The 21,364-nt window shown below is 33.8% G+C and overlaps 2 protein-coding genes across 30 annotated transcripts in view; both read right to left on the reverse strand.

The window, feature by feature from the left end:
• Positions 1-17,609, reverse strand: part of para (sodium voltage-gated channel paralytic) — a 98,834-nt gene extending 81,225 nt beyond the window's left edge. For all 29 annotated transcript variants that reach the window (XM_076539866.1, XM_076539865.1, XM_076539861.1 and 26 more), the window contains exon 1: positions 15,026-17,609. The gene's annotated coding sequence lies outside the window, so the exon portion shown is untranslated. The remainder of the gene's footprint in view (positions 1-15,025) is intronic.
• Positions 17,610-17,732: 123 nt separating this feature from the next.
• On the reverse strand, positions 17,733-20,092 carry LOC100878931 (glycosylated lysosomal membrane protein). Its single transcript, XM_012288727.2, has 6 exons — positions 19,849-20,092; positions 19,095-19,352; positions 18,826-19,029; positions 18,510-18,740; positions 18,144-18,436; positions 17,733-18,078 (listed from the first exon to the last, which is right to left on the reverse strand). The coding sequence occupies exons 1-6, from the start codon at positions 19,918-19,920 to the stop codon at positions 17,907-17,909; spliced, it is 1,230 nt and encodes a 409-aa protein (XP_012144117.2). The 5' UTR covers positions 19,921-20,092; the 3' UTR covers positions 17,733-17,906.
• Between the last annotated feature and the right edge of the window lie 1,272 nt (positions 20,093-21,364).

Below are 21,364 nucleotides of genomic sequence, written 5' to 3' on the forward strand. Positions count from 1 at the left end.
TTGTAATTTTGAAAATTTTGAAATTTGGGGTTTGAGAGTTTAGGGATTTTCAGATCTGAGGACTCGGAAACTTGGGATTCTAGAGATTTGGAAATTAAAAAATTTATAGTTATTGAAATTTGAAGATTTGGGAATTTAGAAATTTGGAATTTTGGAAATTTGGAGAGCTTCAAATTTGGGAACTCTGAAATGTAAGAAGGGACGTTGGAGATATGGGAAACTTGACGATTTGGGAATTTAAGGATTTGGAAATTTTAGAATATAGGAATTGAAAAATTTGAGAATTTGCGAACATAGAAATTTGAAGGTGGTAGAATTTTTGCATATAAAAATTTGAAAATTTGAAAATTCGTGCACATAAAAATTTGTAAATTTCAAAATTCAAGAACGCAGAAAATAAACGTAAAAATAACAATTTTCGAAGGTCATACAACATGAAAGGTTACTAATAACCTACAATTGACCATAGCACCACAAAATGAAAATTATCTTTAAAAACGAAGATAATCCACCTCTTCCAAATAATAAATCTCATTAGCAAAATAAACTAGAAACAACAAAAGACAAATTTGAACATAAAAACCTGACGAATCATAGTTTAAAACAAATCGTCTCATAAAAATACAGAAAAATGGCAGTAAACATCACAAAAACGTTACGCCACCGCTAAGCATAATGTTTGAAAGGAAATGTTCCTTGTAAACTTGTAAATTCAGATGATTTCAGGACGAGCCTATAAATCCGGATGTTTCAGAAGGAAAAAAAAGGAACGAGCGTTTAGTCTTTTTAACAGGGAATCTCTTGCAACGTCGAATGCTTTTGTTGATTCCTCGATGAAGGCTGATTTACCGTAGACATACCTGACCCCGTTTCTCTCTAGCCTGCGTGTTGGCAGAGTGCCTTTTTTATTGTAGTCGTATATCCGCAGGATAAAAGCTGCAATAGGCAATTAAATCGAGCTTCATCGCATTCCATATTCCCGAATTGCATATTTTTTTACCATAACCTTTCTCGTGGAGCGTCTACGGTCTCGTCTGATGAACGAACAAGTGTCTACGCAAGTAAAAAGTTGATGTGGGGTGTAGAACGATTGCAATCTACGCTTTCTCGTTGAAATTGCAATTAAGGTTAAGTGTAAAGTTAAAGTTAAGGTAAAATAAAGGTAAAGTTAAGGGTAAATGTTCGCTAATTGATGAAGTAGGGTTATGGTGGGTGTGTTTGTAAATAACCTGCAAATATCACTATTGGACTAAAAGTACCATTTATTAATTGGAATGTGAAACAACAAATTTATACAAAAGTATAAATTATTATGAGTTGTAAATTTTGATTAGTTAGAAAGCATTAATATTAATGTAATTTTATAGTAATTTCGTGTAATCGAATATAACTATGTTTATATGTAATTTTGGGATAGCCTAACTGAACTATAACATCACTGCAACCTAACCTAAACTTTATGTCATAGCTAAGTTAACCTAACCTAACTTTACTTCATAGTAAAGTCAAGGTTATGATTTCAAAATCAAAACTTGATCCTAAACTATAGCATTAGTAGAACCTAACTTGAACACAACTATAATATGATAACCTAACCATACCTTAATACAGAGTTAACTACAATTTAACTGAAGCCACTTGTCGTAACCAAAGACCAGTTTATCAATTAGGGTCTAACCAAATAGATCCATTTAGTTTAATCTAGCCTTAACTTAACATTAATTAAACTATAAGCTACATTTAACAATAACCTGACTACAATCTAACACTCAGATGACACTAACCTAACCTTAAACTTTTAATAATGAGAGTCAATCTATCAGTGCACATCACTTATTGCATTTATTTATTTATTAATTTGTTGTATCAAGAATACAAAAACAGTTCTATGTTATTCTATCAAGTTAGAATTAATTTTTCAACAAAAAAATGTAATAAATATTTGAAAATCTAAAAAAAGAAAAATTGGAAGAATATAAAAGAAAAGAGATGAAAAAAATGAATAAAAAATTTTTGGTCAAAATAATGCAGTGTTAGAAACAGGGCCGGCCCTAGAAACTTTGTCGCCCTGTACCTAACCTAACTTATGCACATATCTACATAGTCTTCATTCTTCCACTCTCCTAAAATAAAATCCATATGGAAATCGTGGAAATCATATAATAATTCAAAATGTCACAATAAAATTAATGATCATAAAGTTGTTTTCCGTCACAAAATAAAATCTTTTACAGACAGTAAATCGTTTGCAGCAAATATCAAAACTTAACAATCAAACTGAACAATCAAACTTTAATATCCAAACTAAATAATCGATACATAATATTAAATTGATAATTTAATATCAAAACCAAACAATCATTAAACAAGCTCACTATTCTCAAACACTATCCCTAATTAATTAACCTTGCTTATCTATTGATTTCCCTTTCTATTAGTCTCTACGTAAACACGATTAAATCAGCTGATCGACATGGCTGAGAGACTTAACTATCTAATTTTATCGTAACATCTTTAATCACTTAAATCATACAACTCGATACGACAAAAAATCGATATACCAGCAGAAAATTTTGAGTAACTTAAATCTAAATTTTTCAGGTGAAACTTTCTGAAGATCTTTTCTATATCGCATACTAATTTTTTAAGGAGTGAAAAGAAGAATTTTTGTTGAGCCACCTTGCAGCTGCCATCTTGGTGGAGCGCAGACGCACAGTGGCGCCATCGCAGACCACAGGGAAACGGAAAAACGTTTTCTGCACGTTGTGTGCGGTGGCACAGTAGCGACCCGACGCCGACGACGACGCCGACGCCGACACCGATGCCGACGTCGCGTGACGTCACGAACCAGGCCGGGTACGTTGCGGAAAAACGTTGCCATGACGACGAGCACTGACGCTACCGTCGCCGCACTGTCGTTTTACCACCACCATCCCTCGAGCTACATCCACACCAATGCCAAGGATTGAAAAACGACCAAAACGGCCAAGGGAATCATAGCTGCTTTTTTTATTCCCTTACACGGATGCGCTCGCTCGATTTCTCTTAATACCCCTGTCATTTATTGGAGACGTCACGTTATTTTGTAGTTTTTCATAGTCGTTTTTGGGGAGTATTGATGTATTGGGTCGTTTAGGATTCGACAGAATTTTTTTGGGTATTTTATTTTTTTATTGGGTGAGGGAGATGGGGATTTTTATATGCCTGAGGTTCTTGGAGGGTGGTTTAGAGAGGTCCTCACATTCCCACATTCCCATATTCCCGTATTCCCGTATTCCCAAATTTCCATATTCCCCAAATACCACGTTCCCGAATTGCTATATTTCCAATTTCTCACATTCCCTAATTCCCACATTCCCCAATTCCATCATTCTACAATTCCAACATTCCCCAATTCCCACGTTCCCAAATTTCCATATTCCCCAAATATCACGTTCCCGAATTGCTATATTCTCAATTTCTCACATTCCCCAATTCCCACATTCCCCAACTCCCACGTTCCCGAATTGCTATATTCCCCAAATCCCACGTTCTCAAATTTCCATATTCCCCAAATGTCACGTTCCCGAATTGCTATATTCTCAATTTCTCACATTCCCCAATTCCCACATTCCCCAACTCCCACGTTCCCGAATTGCTATATTCCCCAAATCCCACGTTCTCAAATTTCCATATTCCCCAAATCTCACGTTCCCGAATTGCTATATTCCCAATTTCTCACATTCCCCAATTCCCACATTCCCCAATTCCAACATTCCTCAATTCCCACGTTCCCAAATTTCCATATTCCCCAAATCCCACCTTCCCGAATTGCTATGTTCCCAATTTCTCACATTTCCAAACTCCCAAATCTCCCCAATTCTCAAATTCTCAAATTTCCAAATTTCAAAATTCTCAACATCCCAAAATTCTTGACTCACAAGTTTCCAAATCTCCAAAATCTTAAATTTCCAAAGTTCCAAACTCCCAAAATGAAAAAATCCCTAATTTCCAAAATCCTACCACCCTAAATTCTCAAATTCCCAAAATTCCAAAAATCCCGTAATATCAAATTTCCCAAATCCCTAAATTTTAAGATTCCCACGTGTCTAAATCAGTGGCCAATACCCAAACCTTGACAATTCATTATTTATACCTAACAGTTCCTAAAAAATACATAACAAAACAGATACATATGTCTTGCAACACTAATATTGAGGTTGGTTTTTACTCCCACAATATAAAATAACAAAATACATATTAAATATTTAGTGCTTGTCCTATATTTCATGGAAATTGTGTCAAAATTATTCAGTAGATCGTGCAGTGTCCCTTATGGAAACGAGAATCGATTTGTAAGTAGTATAAGAAGATGAAAGTGCGGCCGCAGTGGAACAAACTTACTTTGCGTCACCCATGTAGAGTAGCGTAATTGTGACAGCTGTTGAATATAATTTAAATAATTGAAAACGACATCGGAAAGTTTGAAATTCATAAAAATACTGTTATTAAGGATTCGAAGTATTAAAAATACTAATATTATTCACTGAAAAATTTTAATTATTACACTATGGAAATTTATTAAAAAAGTATTTCTATTTTTATGAAATAGTTACGTTTTCTTGGTGAGCGAAATTATATACTACTTTTATTTATATATTTTGTGCATTATACGTGTTGTAAATACAGTATTTCGTTGTTCTGTTTAAAGGTAGAAAATTTACTTGTTATTTAATATAATTTTCTTTTTGTATGATGTAGTATGGTTAGGTTAGGTTTGCACACTTTTCATTAACAGTAATGGAGGTTTGTTACTAAATATATTACTAGTACATCATGTTAACAAGTTAACACACTTTGTTTATGACTCAATTATAACAATTTATTAACGATACATAATATTTAATTGTTTCGTAGTATTTAATAATGTAACTTTTCAAAATTTTAATTATTCATTTCTTTTTTATTTATAATTAGTATTATTGAATTCTTGTTTTCTTTAATAATTGATGTTTGAATAATTAATTTCATTACCTTCTTATTTAATTGAGTAAGTTTTACTTCTATAATAAAAGTAATCATATTTAACATGTTATAATTGCAACAAATTACTATAAACTCAATTTTTTCCAATTTACTGTCTGCAATTTTAAATTTAATTTAATATTAATACTATTAAAAATTTTCTAAATTCGTCCATAAAATTCGACAAATTACCAGCGACTAAAATTTACATTAAGAACAACAATAAATTACAAAATAAATGTCTACAAACTGTTACAAAACAACTTCCTTTAATTAAACACAAATATATAAATTACAATTCTGTGAATCATTGAAGACAAAAATATTAAACCTTACACATTGCTCCACCAAAACGAAACAAAAAATATTGGAAAAAGTACAAAAATAATGAACAAATAAAATTATAAGAAAATTTTTATTAAATGCACAGCAAAGTACTTTTTCTCGAGCCACGCAACAAAATGGCCGAGCAAATTCCAGCGAATTGAATGAAATAAATCCCCAATTGTTTAATCGATAATCGAGGGGTCAATCAACCTTGACCAGCTAAAAAATGATCGCAGGAAAGATAGAATACATATATCTGAAGCTAAAGCACAGTTGCAGAACAGGGCCATGCGTTCTTGCGAGGACAATCGATCGATTGCCCGTTTGCCTGGATGGCTGGCCTAACGGCTGACTTCTTCTCCTACGGTTCAACTTCGTCTACGCTTCGTATAAGACCACCCTGTACGCCAGATGTGATCTCGATCAAGTGTTCTTCAACAATCGATAGAACCTTGAACCCTGCATTATTTTCTCTGTGCTTAACACTCGAACAAACTGTTGTTCAACGGACTTCTATTCTTACATTGCAAATGTGTTAATGGGGGGTTGCGATTAAGTAGATGTGGAAAAACAGCTAATATTGTAGGGAGAGTGAATGAGAAGTGGAAAGCGAAAACTTGCATTCAATTTAGGGGATTTACCCTTGAGGAGTATAATAGGGTCAAGTCAGTATTGTATGAAGTATTGGTTGTTATATTAAGAACTGTTAAATCAGTATTTTTTGTTTGGAAAACTGGACAATGTATATTAACAAAAATTTATTAGCAAAATTTTTAAACTGCAAATGAAGGGTTGCAATAAATTAGGTGTATTTATGTAGAATCATTTCTTATGTATTAAATATATTTTATGTATAATGTATGAAATAGGCTATTTATTATATTACCAAATTAAGGTATTTTATTCTGAAAATTAGATGACAATATACGTTATTTATTATCAAAAATTTATTCTAAAATTGCAAAGGTATGAATGAAGGATTGCATTGAATTTAGAATATCTATGTAGAATTATTTCTTATGTTTTAAATATATTTTATGTATGACGTATGAAAGAGGCTATTTATCATATTACCAAATTAAGGTTTTTTATTCTGAAAATTAGATGACAATGTATGTTATTTATTAGCAAAAATTTATTCTAAAATTGCAAATGTGTGAATGAAGGGTTGCAATAAATTAGTGTTTACATAACCTAAAATTATTTCTTACAGCAAAATGCTAAATGTCTGTATATTTTATATATTATGAATGAAACTATTATTATATTACTAAATTAATGTTTTTTTATTTTGAAAACTAGATGAAGATGTACGTCATTTATTTTTAAAATGTAAAATGTAAATGGAGGGTTGCAATAAGTTAGTATGTGCACATCTGCAGGATTATTCATTATATGTATATTTTGTGTATAGAAAATTGGGATTATAAATGAGAAAATTATTTACATTTAATTTTAGGGGATTGACCCTTAAGTAGTACAAAAGGGTGAAGTTTGACCTTTGACCTTTATATTATATTAAATCAATATTTCTTATTTTCAAAGCTAGATGCATATTATTCGAAAAAAATGTTTATTTCTGTTTAAAATCAAAATTTTATTTGTAATTTAATTTATTTTACTTGTAGTGTGTACTTTGACAAATGAGTTACAATAGAAATAATAAAGTACTGTTATTATTGAATTGTATAAAGTAAGATATCTTTGAATATCTACATTCGACCATTTCTAAATTAAAAATTTATAATTTTTAAAGTTTTCGAATGTGGATGTTTGTAATACAAGTTTTGTTTCAAAAGATTCAAAAGATTCTAAACCTATAACTTCTCACCCTAAATTTCTGAACATAAATATTTCTAGTAAGTACATAAATTTAAAAATTTCAAAGTTTGAAAATTCTGTACTAACATTGAAATTTAACTAAACCTCTTCTACATAAAAAATGAACGACAATGATGTCAAAAAAGATTTACGTTCTTCACTATAATTTTGAACTTCATGAAAAATTAAAATATACTAATCATATTTTTGAACGTATGTTCATACTATAAAAGTCTTCTATAATATAAACTAACATTTTTTATTTCAAATAATTTTAAACAATATTACACAACAGTATCACTAATAAAATGTATGTATACGAACACCGAAAAACAAAATAGACACCGAATATAAAATCTTTCTTAACTACAAATCTGAATCGAAAGTTCAACGCACATAAAATCCTACAAAAATTGTTTTCTTAAAAAACACTAAAATATTCAAATTTATTTTCAAAACAGTATTTTTCACTTTTCATCGTAAGTAGAAATCCATTTGAATAAGCAAACATTTCAGTGATAAAACGCGAGATAAATCAGACACAAAGCAATTCTTCGCATTTCAAATAAATAAATAAAAGAAGATAAAACCGATTCGATCTGAGGAAATAAAATAGAAGTAAAATCGATGAAATATGATAAAATAGAAAGAAACTCTATATCAGAATGCTTATTTCGATGCACTTCGGCTTGAAACGTCGCGCGAAACGTATCGCACCTGTTGCGTTCGCTCGCCCGTTTGCCCTGCAAAATCTCCCCTCCTTATTTCACCCTCTCCCTCTTTCTGATGCGCGCGCGTGCTTTTATAAAGGCTTCTGGTTATCATGACGCATTCGGAAGATACCGATCTGCTTTTGAATCGAAATAGCTTAATCTGATTTGAATAAAAGTTTGCAATTTCTGCCGACGGGAAAATTGACTGTTTTGCTGGGAAAAATTTGCGAATTTCGCTGGATTTATTCTTGCAATTATTATATTTATATTTGAGGCAAATTTTAAGTATATTTGAAATAAATTGTAAAATATAGCGAATTATTAATAACAAAATTTTTAAGTTTCAAATTTTTTGTTTTTTGAGGATGAAAATGTAATTGCGGAAAATTTGAGATGTAATATAGAGTATTACATTTTGTATTTATCTTTGCAATTTAAAAATTGAGAAGTCGAAAATTTTTATACTTGAAGAAACTGCAAATTTGAAATTTCCAGTGAAAAAAATTTTCAGTTGTTGAAGAATTAAAAATTTCTAGTCTGAAACTTGTAAAAATTGCAGTTCCACAAAAAGCAAAATTCAAGGTTAGAATTGATCAAAATTCTAAAAATTCGTATCGCGATTACTAAAAATTGCGAAGTGACATTTTTGCAATATTTTAGTACGATAAATTTAAAATTGTAATACCTAAAAACTATACACGTTGCACATTGTAAATGTAATTACAAAATTCTGAAACAATATTTGAAATTTCAACCCTGTAACATTGCCATTACTACAAATTTTAATGCAATCCTGCAAATTTAAATAATTCTGCATATTTTAAAATCGCAATTCTCCAAAGTACACATTTCAAAACTACTTTCTCAAATTTCACATTTGAAAAGAAATTCCCAAAAATCCTAACCTATAAAATCTGACCTCTAACATAAATTATAATATCAGAAAATTGCAACCCTAAATTTATACCCGTAAATCTAAAATTACTATTTGCCCTCTTGTAAAATCTTGACAATTCCTGAAAATTGCGTTTCCGTAACCTAACCAGAATCTAAACGATTTTACCAAAATAAACAGAGTCGAAGCTGTTGCATGCCGGCCGCCAACAAGTAACGGTTTATCAGAAATTACTAGGACGAAGGTTCGAACGAGAGGAACGTTTAAAACGAAGTCGAAGAAATCGACATTGACGTCATCCTTTTCCTCATGGACAGGAAAATGCGCTTCCTTTTAGCACAGACAATGTAACTTTGATACGACCTTTGACATTACATGACTGTAGTATCGATCTTTTATTTACCAAGCTAAATAGTTCGTTAAATTTTTAAAAGATGCAAATATATATATATGTGTGTATATTGTTTTAGAAACCGCACGAATTTTCGCGATGGTTGATCGGAGGGGATTGCAAGAAAAGATAACCTAGAAATTTCATATCTGTAATTATAATACAAGTTTCGCGTGTTTGATTCTCTTAAACATACTTAACGTATTATAGTGTGGTTGTCAAAGATAATTGAAACTATCGGGTGGGATTAGTTACGTTCAATCTGAATGCATGGATCAAAGTTTGCTGGTTCCAATTTGAGGTTAGGGATTAGACGGATCTCGAGTTTTTTGAACGTCAAGTCTTATAGGATTTTGTGGAGCAATTTTCTAGGGAATTATGGAATAATTTTCTGGTGGTTTGTAGGATAATTTTTTGGAGGTATGAAGGATAATTTTCTGGTGTACTATAGAATAATTTTATAGGGTTTTATAGAATAATTTTATAGGATTTCGAAAGATAATTTTCTAGCGTCTTATAGGATCATTTCTTAAGATTTTAGAGGACAATTTTTTAGGGTTTTATAGGATAATTTTCTAGGGTTTTATAGGATAATTTTCTAGGGTTTTATGAGATAATTTTCTCGGGTTTTATGGGATAATTTTCAGGCGGTTTATAGGATTTCGAAAGATAATTTTCTAACGTCTTATAGGATCATTTCTTAAGATTTTAGAGGATAATTTTTTAGGGTTTTATAGGATAATTTTCTAGGGTTTTATAGGATAATTTTCTAGGGTTTTATGGGATAATTTTCCAGCGTCTTACAAGACAATTTTGTAAGGTTTCGAAGGATAATTTTCTAGCGCCTTATAGGATAATTTTTCAAGATTTTAGAGGTTAATTTTCTAGGGCTTTATAGGATAATTTTCTGTAGATTTACAGGATAATTTTCTAGGGTTTTATAGGGTAATTTTCTAACGTCTTATAAGATAATTTTCTAGCATCTTATAGAATAATATTCTAAAGTTTTGGAAGATAATTTTCTAGTGTTTCATAGGAAAAAGTAGGATTCTTTCAAGGTTTTAAGGAATAAATGTGTCGAATCAAATTATGACGAATTAAATCACATAAAATTGAATAATATTGATTCGAATCATATCGAATCGAATCACGTTGAATCAAGTAGTATTAAATCACACCGAATTCAATAACATCGACTTATAATACTGTATCGAATTGAATTGCGTTGAATCTCGACAAATTCAATTACATTGAATTGAATCATATTACATCGAATAGACCTAACTGAACCACATCGATTTGAATAGTGTCAAATCCTATCACACCGAATTGTATTGTATTTGAATTGCACCTCATTATATCACATCGAATTGAATCAAGTCAAACTGAATCTCCCAGAATTGAATCGTGATAATTTTTCAATTGCCCTGAAACTTGTCGAATTGAATCACACTGTATCGAACAGCGAATACAATAAATTTATGGTGTCTCCAAAATCTACCCCCAAAATTTCAAGAAAAAAGTTCGAAAATTACAACCGAATTGAATCACACTGTATTGAACAGTGTATACAATAAATTTATGGTGTCTCCAAAATCTACCCCCAAAATTTCAAGAGAAAAGTTTGAAAATTGCAACCGAATTGAATCACACTGTATTGAACAGCGTATACAATAAATTTGTCTCCAGAATCTACCCCCAAAATTTCAAGAGAAAAGTTTGAAAATTGCAATCCGGGAAGACAAACAGACAAACGAACAACTGCAGATCCCAGGCGCCTTACCGCAACAAGGGAGTTCCCTCGAAAAGTTACCAATCCGATCAAGGAATTTACCTCGCGCTGATTAATCGTTCCCGGTAAGGGTCGAAATAGGCGACACGTAAGTGGAATCGGGGCATGCGGTTCACGCGTTTTCTCGTGAAAGAAAGTCTCGTCGAGGTCGGTCGTCGTGCACGAGGCGGTGATCGATACCATCGCACGGCTCTTAAGCGGATCGTGCAGGTCGTATTGACCGGCAATTTTCGCGCGGAGGAAGGTCATCACGAGACAGAGGAACACAGGCAAAAGCGACGGCATTACGGAGACGTATAACGTGCATATGTAGTGTCAGGAGCGCGGCAAATACGACCTTCGTCGCACAGACACAAAGGCAACCGAAGCTATTTCACGTGCGACTAATCTCGAGAGAAGAGTCGAGCAAAGAAGAAGAGCAAGCAAGCAGGCGCTTATCGTCATCGCTAGTCAACCCCTGACTGATCCCTGACCGAGCCAGTATCGATCGATATATCGAGAATGGAACAGCAGTCGCGCGTCACGCTATACGTAAATATATGTCACTCACGTTTACGTGTGATACGTGTCTGTGTGTCACCTTACGATTCGATTTCCACTATCGTGACCGACTAATCGAAACTCTAATAATGTTTACGACGATCGGAAGGTTACAAATTCACGGTTTAATATCGAAGATTCTGGGGTAGGGAGTCATGGGAATTGATGGAGGAACGCAATGAGAGATAGCATCTTGCGACAATCGGTCGACGGGGTTGCGAACTGCACGGTAGCGCCATTAGCGCCTCACAGGAACGAACGAAGTTTTAACGCACCCAACACCTTGTGGAATATGCGAAATCGGGTTTAACAGGTTTGCACTGTTTAAACTACTGTTTTATTCTTCTTTCTTGGGTGCTATTTTGTGTATCTTGATATAAGTGCAATCTTTTCAAATTATTTTTGTGGAGTACTTTTGAGGAGTCCTAAAATTTCAATTTTGGAGGTCAAAAATTTTACATTTGTAAATTTTCTTCTTTACATTTGTAAGATTTCTGATTTGGAATTTCTAAAATTTGTTATTTAGAGTTTGTGTAATTTCTGAAGTAGTATTTCTGAGGTTTTTAGTTAGAATTTCTGAAGATTTTGAAATTTTCAAAATTTAAAATTTGTGAGATTTTTAAGATAGAATTTCTGAAATTAGTAATGTGGAATTTCTGACATTACTAACATAGGATTTCTAAAACTTCCAATTTAGAATTTCTGAAATTTTCAATCTAAAATTTGTAAAATTTCTAATTTAAAATTTGTGAAACGTGCAATTTAGAATTTGTAAAATTTTCAATTTAGAAATTGTTAAATTCGCAATTTGGAATTTGTAAAATTTCTAATTTAATATTTGTGAAACTTCCAATTTAGAATTTCTAAAATTTCTAATTAAAAATTTCTGAAACTTCCAAATCGAAATTTCTAAAATTTCTAATTTAGAATTTGTAAAATCTCTAATGCAAATTTGCTGAAATTACTAATTTAGAATCTCCAAAAATTTCAAATTTAGAATTTCTAAAATTTCTAATATAGAATTCGTAAAATTTCTGATATAGAATTTGTAAAATTTTCAATATAAATTTGTAAAATATCTAGTACAGAATTTCCAAAATTTCTAAAACATCTAATTCAGAGCTTCGAAAATTTCTACCTTACAATTTGTAGTATTTCTAAAATATCTAAAATTTCTTATTATTTCTTTACAATTTTTACAGTATCACATCCTGTGAAATTATGATCAAATGTTCAATTAAAATTATTAAAATTATTAAGAACCGAAAACTTCAGAGATTCTCAACTATCACGAATTTAAAATTGAAATATTTGATATACATTCCATCTCTATTTCTCCTCTTTCTTGTTTTCTTTATATAATCTAAGATGCAGTTGTTTTGCACCCGTAGCACCCTTTATGTGGTCGTCCCTGGCGTCTCTAGGAGAGCACATGCGGTCTCCAAGTAGTAAAATCGACGAAATAGTGTACACGGTGTTTACGTGATCGAGCTGCACCACTCGTTGGATCAAACTTAAAATTTACTTAAAAGTTTTGCATAAAATTATTTTGTACAAAAATGTTTTTATTTATCAAAATAAGAACGAGAACATATATGCAAGCGTACAGTTATTTTTAACCATTAAATCAAACAGAAAAACCATCTCAAATTTTAATCGAATAATAATGAAGAAAAGAACAGATAGAAAGAATTTGACTTATTGTATAACTATAGTAACATAATTCTGAAAGCTCGAATGTATACAATTATGTTTTGTGTCCCTAATAGATGTCTGACTATATTCATCTGTTTTCACTGTGTTGACCAACCAAATGGTGTTAAATAGTACACTTAGAATTCATCGTTTCCTTTCATTTTTAATTTTGTTAATATTTATTAAATAAACAAAGTTGCATTAGTGTACAGAAATATTATAGTGCAATTAGACAAAAAATTGTATTGCTTTTAAATGTAACATAACCAGGTACTGTACCAACTTTGAGACTATTAATTGACAAACATTTCATTAACAATTTATAAGAATTACATATTGAATATTATTACTGTTTCAAACATATTTTAATACCTCGTATATGTATTTATTTTTAACTGTATACTGAAAAATTCAATCGTAAGATTTAATATTTGTTAACTGAAATGTTTAATGAAAATATAGGGAATCACATTTATAACGTGTCTCCCAAATTAATATAAAATTGTTTCATCAATTATTTATACAGTTATATTTACAAAACGTGTTACATTAATAAAATTTAATGATTATAGTTTTGTTGTTTTTATATGTATATTTTAATCAAAGTATTCGTTTCATTTTATTCCACGATTTTTATAAATCAGTTTTCCAGTTCTTAAATGTAAAACACAAACTCACTACATGCATCTGATTCTTTGAAGTAGAGTTTTAGGTTAAGGTGTCAATTATTGTATAGTTTACCCTAGTTTTTAAATGAAGTAGTACGTATAACTGGTAATACTACATTTTTCTTATCTTTCCAGTTTACTTATATATATTTTTAACACTTCTATGTCTCGTTATAATTTCACGGTGACAATATAATGACAATAATTAAGTTAAGGGTTAAACCGAGCGTTCGAATGCTTAGTGTGGTGAATTGATTTTGGTTGATTTGCATCCAGTCAATTTAGATCATATCGAACTGTGAATTGTGTTGTATCGAACTGCATCGAGTTGAATCGTGACAAGTCGACCCGCTTTCAATTTCAATCTATTTGAATTTCTTCGAATTCAAACTTATCGAGTAAAATTTCTTCAAACTAAATATCTAAAAACTTGTCAAATTTCTTCAAACTAAATATCTAAAAACTTGTCAAATTTCTTCAAATTGAACATCAACTTGACTCGCATTGAAAATAAACACTAAATTAAATCGCGGATAAAATTGAAATACTTCAGATTGAATCTGGAATTGAACCATGTCAAATTGAATCGCATGGAATCGAATTGAAACGCACACAATCAAACCGTATCGAACTGCACCTATATCAAATCATTTCGAATCTCGTACAATCAAATCACGCGGAGTCGAATCGAACTGAATCATGATTTAAGTCAAATCCGATTGTCGATTCAAACCCCGTTGAATTGAACCTCCTAAATTCAAATCAAGTGATTCAATTCAATTCAAGTCAACTAAAATTACATTGAATCGGGTCGAACCTCATCGATTAAAAACACATCAAATCGAATCCCATCGATTAAAATTATATCGTACTCGTCGATCAAAATCACATCAAATCGAACCCCATCGATTACAATCACATAAAATTCGATCAAATCGAATCGATTAAAATTACATCGAATCAGGTGTATTCGATCGAGAAGGAGTATCGAATGTATCTTATAGATTAAAAAGAGTAATCGATTGACACGAAACGAATTCGAGCAGCGATCGTTCACGTTGAGCAACGAAAGAACGCTCGTTCACGCTTGAATTTGATCGCAGGTGGGGGTAGAATGAGCATTCGTATTCGCTCGGTCTAAACGCGCCCTAACGGTTCGATACGTAAAATAGCACTTACGGTCGAGGAGTTTCTCCAATAGCGTGGATAGTCGCGATTTGAACGAAAAGAAACACGACGTAGCGATAATGGAGAAGAGGCACTGCGACGTCGAAGAGGGGCGGGTTCTGAGATACCTCCGCGGGCCTTGCTTGTTCAGCTTCGGCAAGAATAAGCACACTGTCAAGCAACGACACTGTAAACTGAACCACCGTACGACGACAAACTTTTTTTTCTTATTTTTTTTTTATTATTTTTTTCTGTCTATCTGCGTGCGCGCGTGTGTCCCCTTCCGTTCCTTTCTATATGTATCCGTTACAAAACGATTCGAAAACGACACGTCCTTCCTTGTATCTCCACCAGGCGAACAACCACGTTCCCTCCCTTCCTCTTTCTTCTTCCTCTTCTTCTTCTTCCTCTTAACACTCGTCGCGCCTCCACCACCTCTGTTCTTCACCGCAGCGGCAAGGACCCGCCCCGTGTCGCGCTACACGAACGTGTAGTGGATAAAGAGAGCGTAAAACTTGCTCTGCGACAACATTATACGGCCGGTTATCGGTATCTCGCCGCAGTCGTCATTTCTTCCTTTACTCCGGTCTCGCCGCCCGCGTCGCAACGAAAATTGATCGCGTTGCGCGCGACGGTCCCTTCCTGGGGGACAGATCCGACGCGTTTTCTACCCTTTCCTGAACTATCCCGTTCGAGCCCGTATATCGCCGCCGTAGTCTGTCCACGATCCTTCCGTCTCTCCTGCCTTCCTCGCCGTCCTTCGTACCCTTAGCTTTCCTCGCCGAAGGACCGACCCGGTCCTTTCCGCTTCCTTTGTCTGTCGGTTCCTTCTGGCACGTACACGCGCGCGCGCACCCTCTCTCTCTCTTCGTCGTTACCCCTCCCTCTCTTTTTCTCTCGCTGCGTTTCACCTCTCCCCACTGACGATCAAACCCGTGTCTTTCACTCGGCTCGCCACCAACACTGCGTTTTATTCCCGTACGACACGGAAATTCACTCGATCCAGGCGAGTCCGGGAACGACCCCGGTTCCGGCACGGTTTTTGCTGGCCAGAAATGGCTCGACTCGAGCGATCAGACGAACCCGACGCGGACGTTATTGCACCGCCACGCGCCAATCTCGCGCAGCGGACTCCACGGGAACTAATCTCGAGGCACCCCACTAAAACCCGCACCATTCGCAACCCGCTACGCGACGAACCACCCCCTGGGCTCCGAGTCTAACCTGCGCGAACAGTGTCGCAACTACAAATCCGTGCTCACCCGATGACAATTGCGGCAGTCGTTTCCCTTCGTCGTACGCCTTCGATCGAACCCCGTTCAGGCTCCTCTCCGCTTTTTTTTCTCGCGCACGATCATGCACGCCACTGTATCGGGGAGCCTCCGACAACTCTCGCACGAGTATGGATTAACGTTTTACGTAACCACCGTGCCGAGTCCGGTTTATGAATGATACGGTATCGGGGTTGATGTCGCGGTTAGGATTCGTAAATTCGCGCACACCGTGCCTTCCATGCCACGAATGGATCAATGAAAATGTACTTTTCCACTGACACCACCTCGCCCGCCACCCCCGTGATAGCGAGAAACACGGTACCACACCGCGCCACCCTTACTATCGTCGACTGAAAACATTCGCCTATCGGTTTCGAACGACCAACCGCTTCTGAAAGCTCCACCGTTCAGCTTTCGTTCGGGAACTGTTGGACGGCGATTGTGCTGCGATCTTACTTTATCGCCTGGTTACTAGGGCTGTGCGGGATCCCGAACTTTCCAGATCGGGACACCACGGAAAGACTCGGGAGAGATCGGGACGGATCTAGATTATACCTATGACGCGGGATCTGGAAAACTTTTGGGATCGCGAAATTAGATTCGGAACTTTGCACCGTGATTTCGTATTTGTTCGGTGGAGATCGGACGTGCTCGGTTACCTGTTAACGCGCGGACGGTTCTTCGTGATCTACTGTAGCCTACTGTGATTCTGGATGAGCTTGAAAGTTCGCTAGTAGACCCCTTCAGATCTGCAATTTGTCGCACAGGGGCCCACATGCTTCTACTACTTACTGTCGCCATTATGATGGGGTACAATCACTGATCACTATTTTGAGACCTTGCAAATATTTTGGATGCTATGGAAACAAAACGTGTTCGACACGTATATATCTTCAGAACTCTGTATCTATAGATCACTATTCCTAGATCCCCTATATCTGTACCTCTGTATCACTATTCTACACTTAAATCTCCACATCTCTATATCCCTGTATATACTTAAATCTCCATGTTTCTATATCTCAAGCAATCAATATCCCTAAATTGCAATAAATATCTCTCAATATTTTTATGTCCAATGACTTCAATAATCACAGAGTCCATTATCACCAAATTTTAATAGGCATTTCCATATTCCAATATCAGATTGTCAATATATGCCAATATTGTCAGATCCAAATATCACTAAATCAATTTCCAAAACAGAATGCCTAGATCTAAATATCTTTATATCTCCTAAATATCCTCAGATAGAGTCCAGTAAATCCTTGTATGCTAATAAATATACAATATCTTCATATCCTAGATCTGTACTCCCTAGGAATAATACAAGCAGTTGTATTTGTGATTAGACATCTCGCTTTCTTTACTCAGTAAAGTTTCTTCACACAGTAAGTCCTTGTGCAACTATAAAAGAATCATAAAAGGATTTATAAAGAAAAAAATTTTAATTTGTTACTTATTTATTAATTAATGGTGTATAAATTTGTACATAATAATCCTTATTCAATATATAAATATAGGAAATCTCTTGTAAAATTTAATAGTGGAATATTGATAATGCAGCTAAACGTGCACAAATTGCTATTAAACTTCGCCTAATTAACTATGTTTCTTTTTCATTGACTTAAATAACTTTCACTGTTTCGTTTAGGCAGCTTGCGAATGCAGAGGTATAATCCAGTTACTATGAGAATAACTAGCGGAACACCTATACCGATTGAAATGATCATAATTACCAAATAAGAAAATCGTTCGCTTGGCGGTGTACCGTAGCCAACTAAGAATGTCCTGAAAAATATTAATAATAGTAAATTTTTGCTTTGGTAATAACTTTTAAAATAAAATGAAATTACCATGTGGAATAATAAGTTTTTTTATAAAATCCATCTCCTTTCGCTCCGAGCGATATAATAATTCTCTGTGTGAGCATTTTGTCAACTTTGTCTCCATAGTAACAATACAACATAGATTTCACGACAGCATCGGTGTGATTAGTTACTTTCACTGGTGGATATTGTACTGTTTCTGTTGAGCTTGTCACCTCTCGGGCTACAGTTGTGTACGAGACTGGTCTCCATTGTAAATAAGCACCCTCAGTTCGGAAATTATCCATATTTTTGTTTGGTGGTGTCCTAACTTCAACCACCTAAAATCGAAATATAATTATTATTTATCATTCTTACTTTGAACGATAAACGAATAACAGACATTTATATTACCTCGAATATACCTGGAGTATGTTCATCGTCCAAACTTTTTTTAGGATTCACGAACATGGGTATATCAGGATTCCCTTCGCCAACTACTAACAACTCTATAGCAAATCTACTATTTGAGAAAGATTCATTTGTTTGCATATTATCAAGAATAATATCAATCTGAGTGGAGTTCTCTGTGTGCAACATGTGAGGCATAATTTCTGAATGATCGAGCGAACAGAAACCTCTTAACTGAAACAGATAGAAATAAGTTATTTCTAATGCTAGAATATAATTTTATAAATTACACAAATTAAACATTAACAAAATACATTACCGAAAGCTTTACGCTTCCACTTCTACTAATATTCATAGCAGTATCACTGTAATAGTTACCTTCCATGTCTAAGGTAACAAAGTCAGTGTTTTGTATTAAAGTCTTACGCTCCCATTGGAAAAACTTTGGATTTAAAACATTTGTATTTACAACATTAGCAATGTTTATCAATGCTGTATCATTTACGTCATTGAACTCTATAATCTAAAAATGAAATTTGTTTAATTAATTTATAATGTATTGATAGAAAATGTAATTTATATACTGACCTTATTTATAACTACTCCAAAACTATACATAGGTTCCTCTGTGAATGTTACAGAATTTTTTTTGTTCAGAAGGAAATCTTCCCAGCTTATGTTTAGGTAAGCTGTGGACGAAGTAAGTGCTAATAACACGGACGGATTTCCATCAAAGTCCCACAGATAATGTAAAGTGTCATTGGGACCATCAGCTCTTAGATAAACTGTTGTTACGTTTACGGCTTTACATATTGAGCCACAGTCAGGATTCACCCATGATCGTAACTAGTGCCAGGCAAATTCTTTTATATAAAAAAATGTAAATATATTGTTTACATCTCAATGTTTAAATAATACATAAACTATAATTACAGATTCTAAAAATTATTTTATTTTATACACATCAATAACAATATTGCTGTGCAACTCTATTTATCTCTATTGGAAGCATAACAGTTTGATTAAATTTGTTCTTGAACTTCCGCACATTATATCACTGCTAATCCCCCGATTAGGGTTCTCACGTTAATTAATAAATGGGTTATGGGAACTCGTGTTCCTCATTAAGTAACGTGCTCTCAATTACCATGAAATTGTCATTCAATGACCAAAGTCCCGATACAATAATAATTTCTAAATTGACTTTAGACGGAAGATAAAACAATCAACGATGATTCACGTTACCAGCGACCTTTGTTTTTTGTTTAAAAGAACAATGATCCAGATAACTACGAATGAAATTCAACTTTAATTATCGCTATAACGGTACATTATTACTTACGGTTCTCTGCGTACAGTATCCAACATTTAATAGTGCAATAAACAAAATCAGTAATACGAGAACATTATTCATGCTGTCTGACGTGTGTTACAGCCAAACAAAACATTCACCACTACCTCCGTTGCAATTTGTGACGCTACTGACCGCCAATGAAGCTCGATCACTGAAAACAAAATGGATCTAAGCGAGCACTGATTGCAGCGCCGCATTCGATCCCATCTTTAATTAACTGCAGAATTTTCTGGACAATCGATTTAATAAACTGTTGCAGTACAATTACTATGCAATATTGATTCATAAGTTTAATAACCTATGTTAAACGCATATTTCGCTTCTGAAAAATCTGTCGGTAAAAAAGAAATCTGATCAGCGCCATCTAGCGGTTGGCGTTTTTAACCTGCCCTTGGTAGCAGGATCACAGGAAAGTGAAGAGGTGTTCAGGAATTGAGGAGGTTTACCGCGCATTTTTGCGCATGCGCAATGAACTGTTACTATTTCAACATGGCGTCCTATGATATACACGAAATTAATGACAGAAAATTATTAATTACTCTTTTGTTTGGCATAATCTATGCACTTTTATAAAAATTAATTTGCAATTCAGTATCTATTTTTTCATACAATATTTGTTAAAGTTTGAATTGCTAGTAATTAATTATTAAAAGTCCCATGAGATACGTAACACGGTTTCGATGTTGTATTTATTTTTCATTCCTGAACGATGTTTTGCACACTTTCAAGCTTGAATTATACTCTTTAATTCTTCCTGAATAATATATAATAACTTTTGTGTTGATTTGTTGTTTTTTTAATAAATTATTAATATCTCTCTAATTAACTTGGCAAAGTTGAGGCAATGTGTGCTCTAGAAGTATTCAAATATTATATTTTCAAACAAAATCTGAATAAATTTCATACGAAAAAATCACGACTGCATTGAAGTATACTTTTTAAACATAAAAATGCACAAATTATTCGCAAATAATTAATAATAACGTATTTTCATCAGTGGTCTTCCGGAGCGATGCCATTTTGGAAAAGACACGCCTCTAGTCTTGCGCATGCGCGGGAAAGCTCCTCAGTTCCTGATACCTCTTCGCTTTCCTGCGCTCCTATTACCAGAAGCAGCTTCAAATCACCGTCCACTAGATGACGCTGATCGAATTTTAATTTTACCGACCCACTTTACAGAAATGAAAAATGTACAAAGCACCTTATCGATGATTTGGTTGAAAGAATCTTTTCGTCATAATATTCTATAAATCAAACGTAGGAAATGAATAATTAACAATACTTCAAAATCAACGTAATTTATTTTGTGTTGTAAATGACTAATTACATTCAACTAAAATCCTAATAAATGTTATTCTAACAAAATCCTAATAAATGTAAAATATAAGAAAATAGGTAAGCAATCATAAAATTGCATAGATTGTAGAGAATTAATAAATGATTTTCCGCCATTGATTCCATTTATTCCATGAGCGGCCATGATGGAGGGGCGGCACCAGTCTCG

Source organism: Megachile rotundata, chromosome 14 (genome assembly GCF_050947335.1).
Source record: "Megachile rotundata isolate GNS110a chromosome 14, iyMegRotu1, whole genome shotgun sequence".
Taxonomy (NCBI): domain Eukaryota; kingdom Metazoa; phylum Arthropoda; class Insecta; order Hymenoptera; family Megachilidae; genus Megachile; species Megachile rotundata.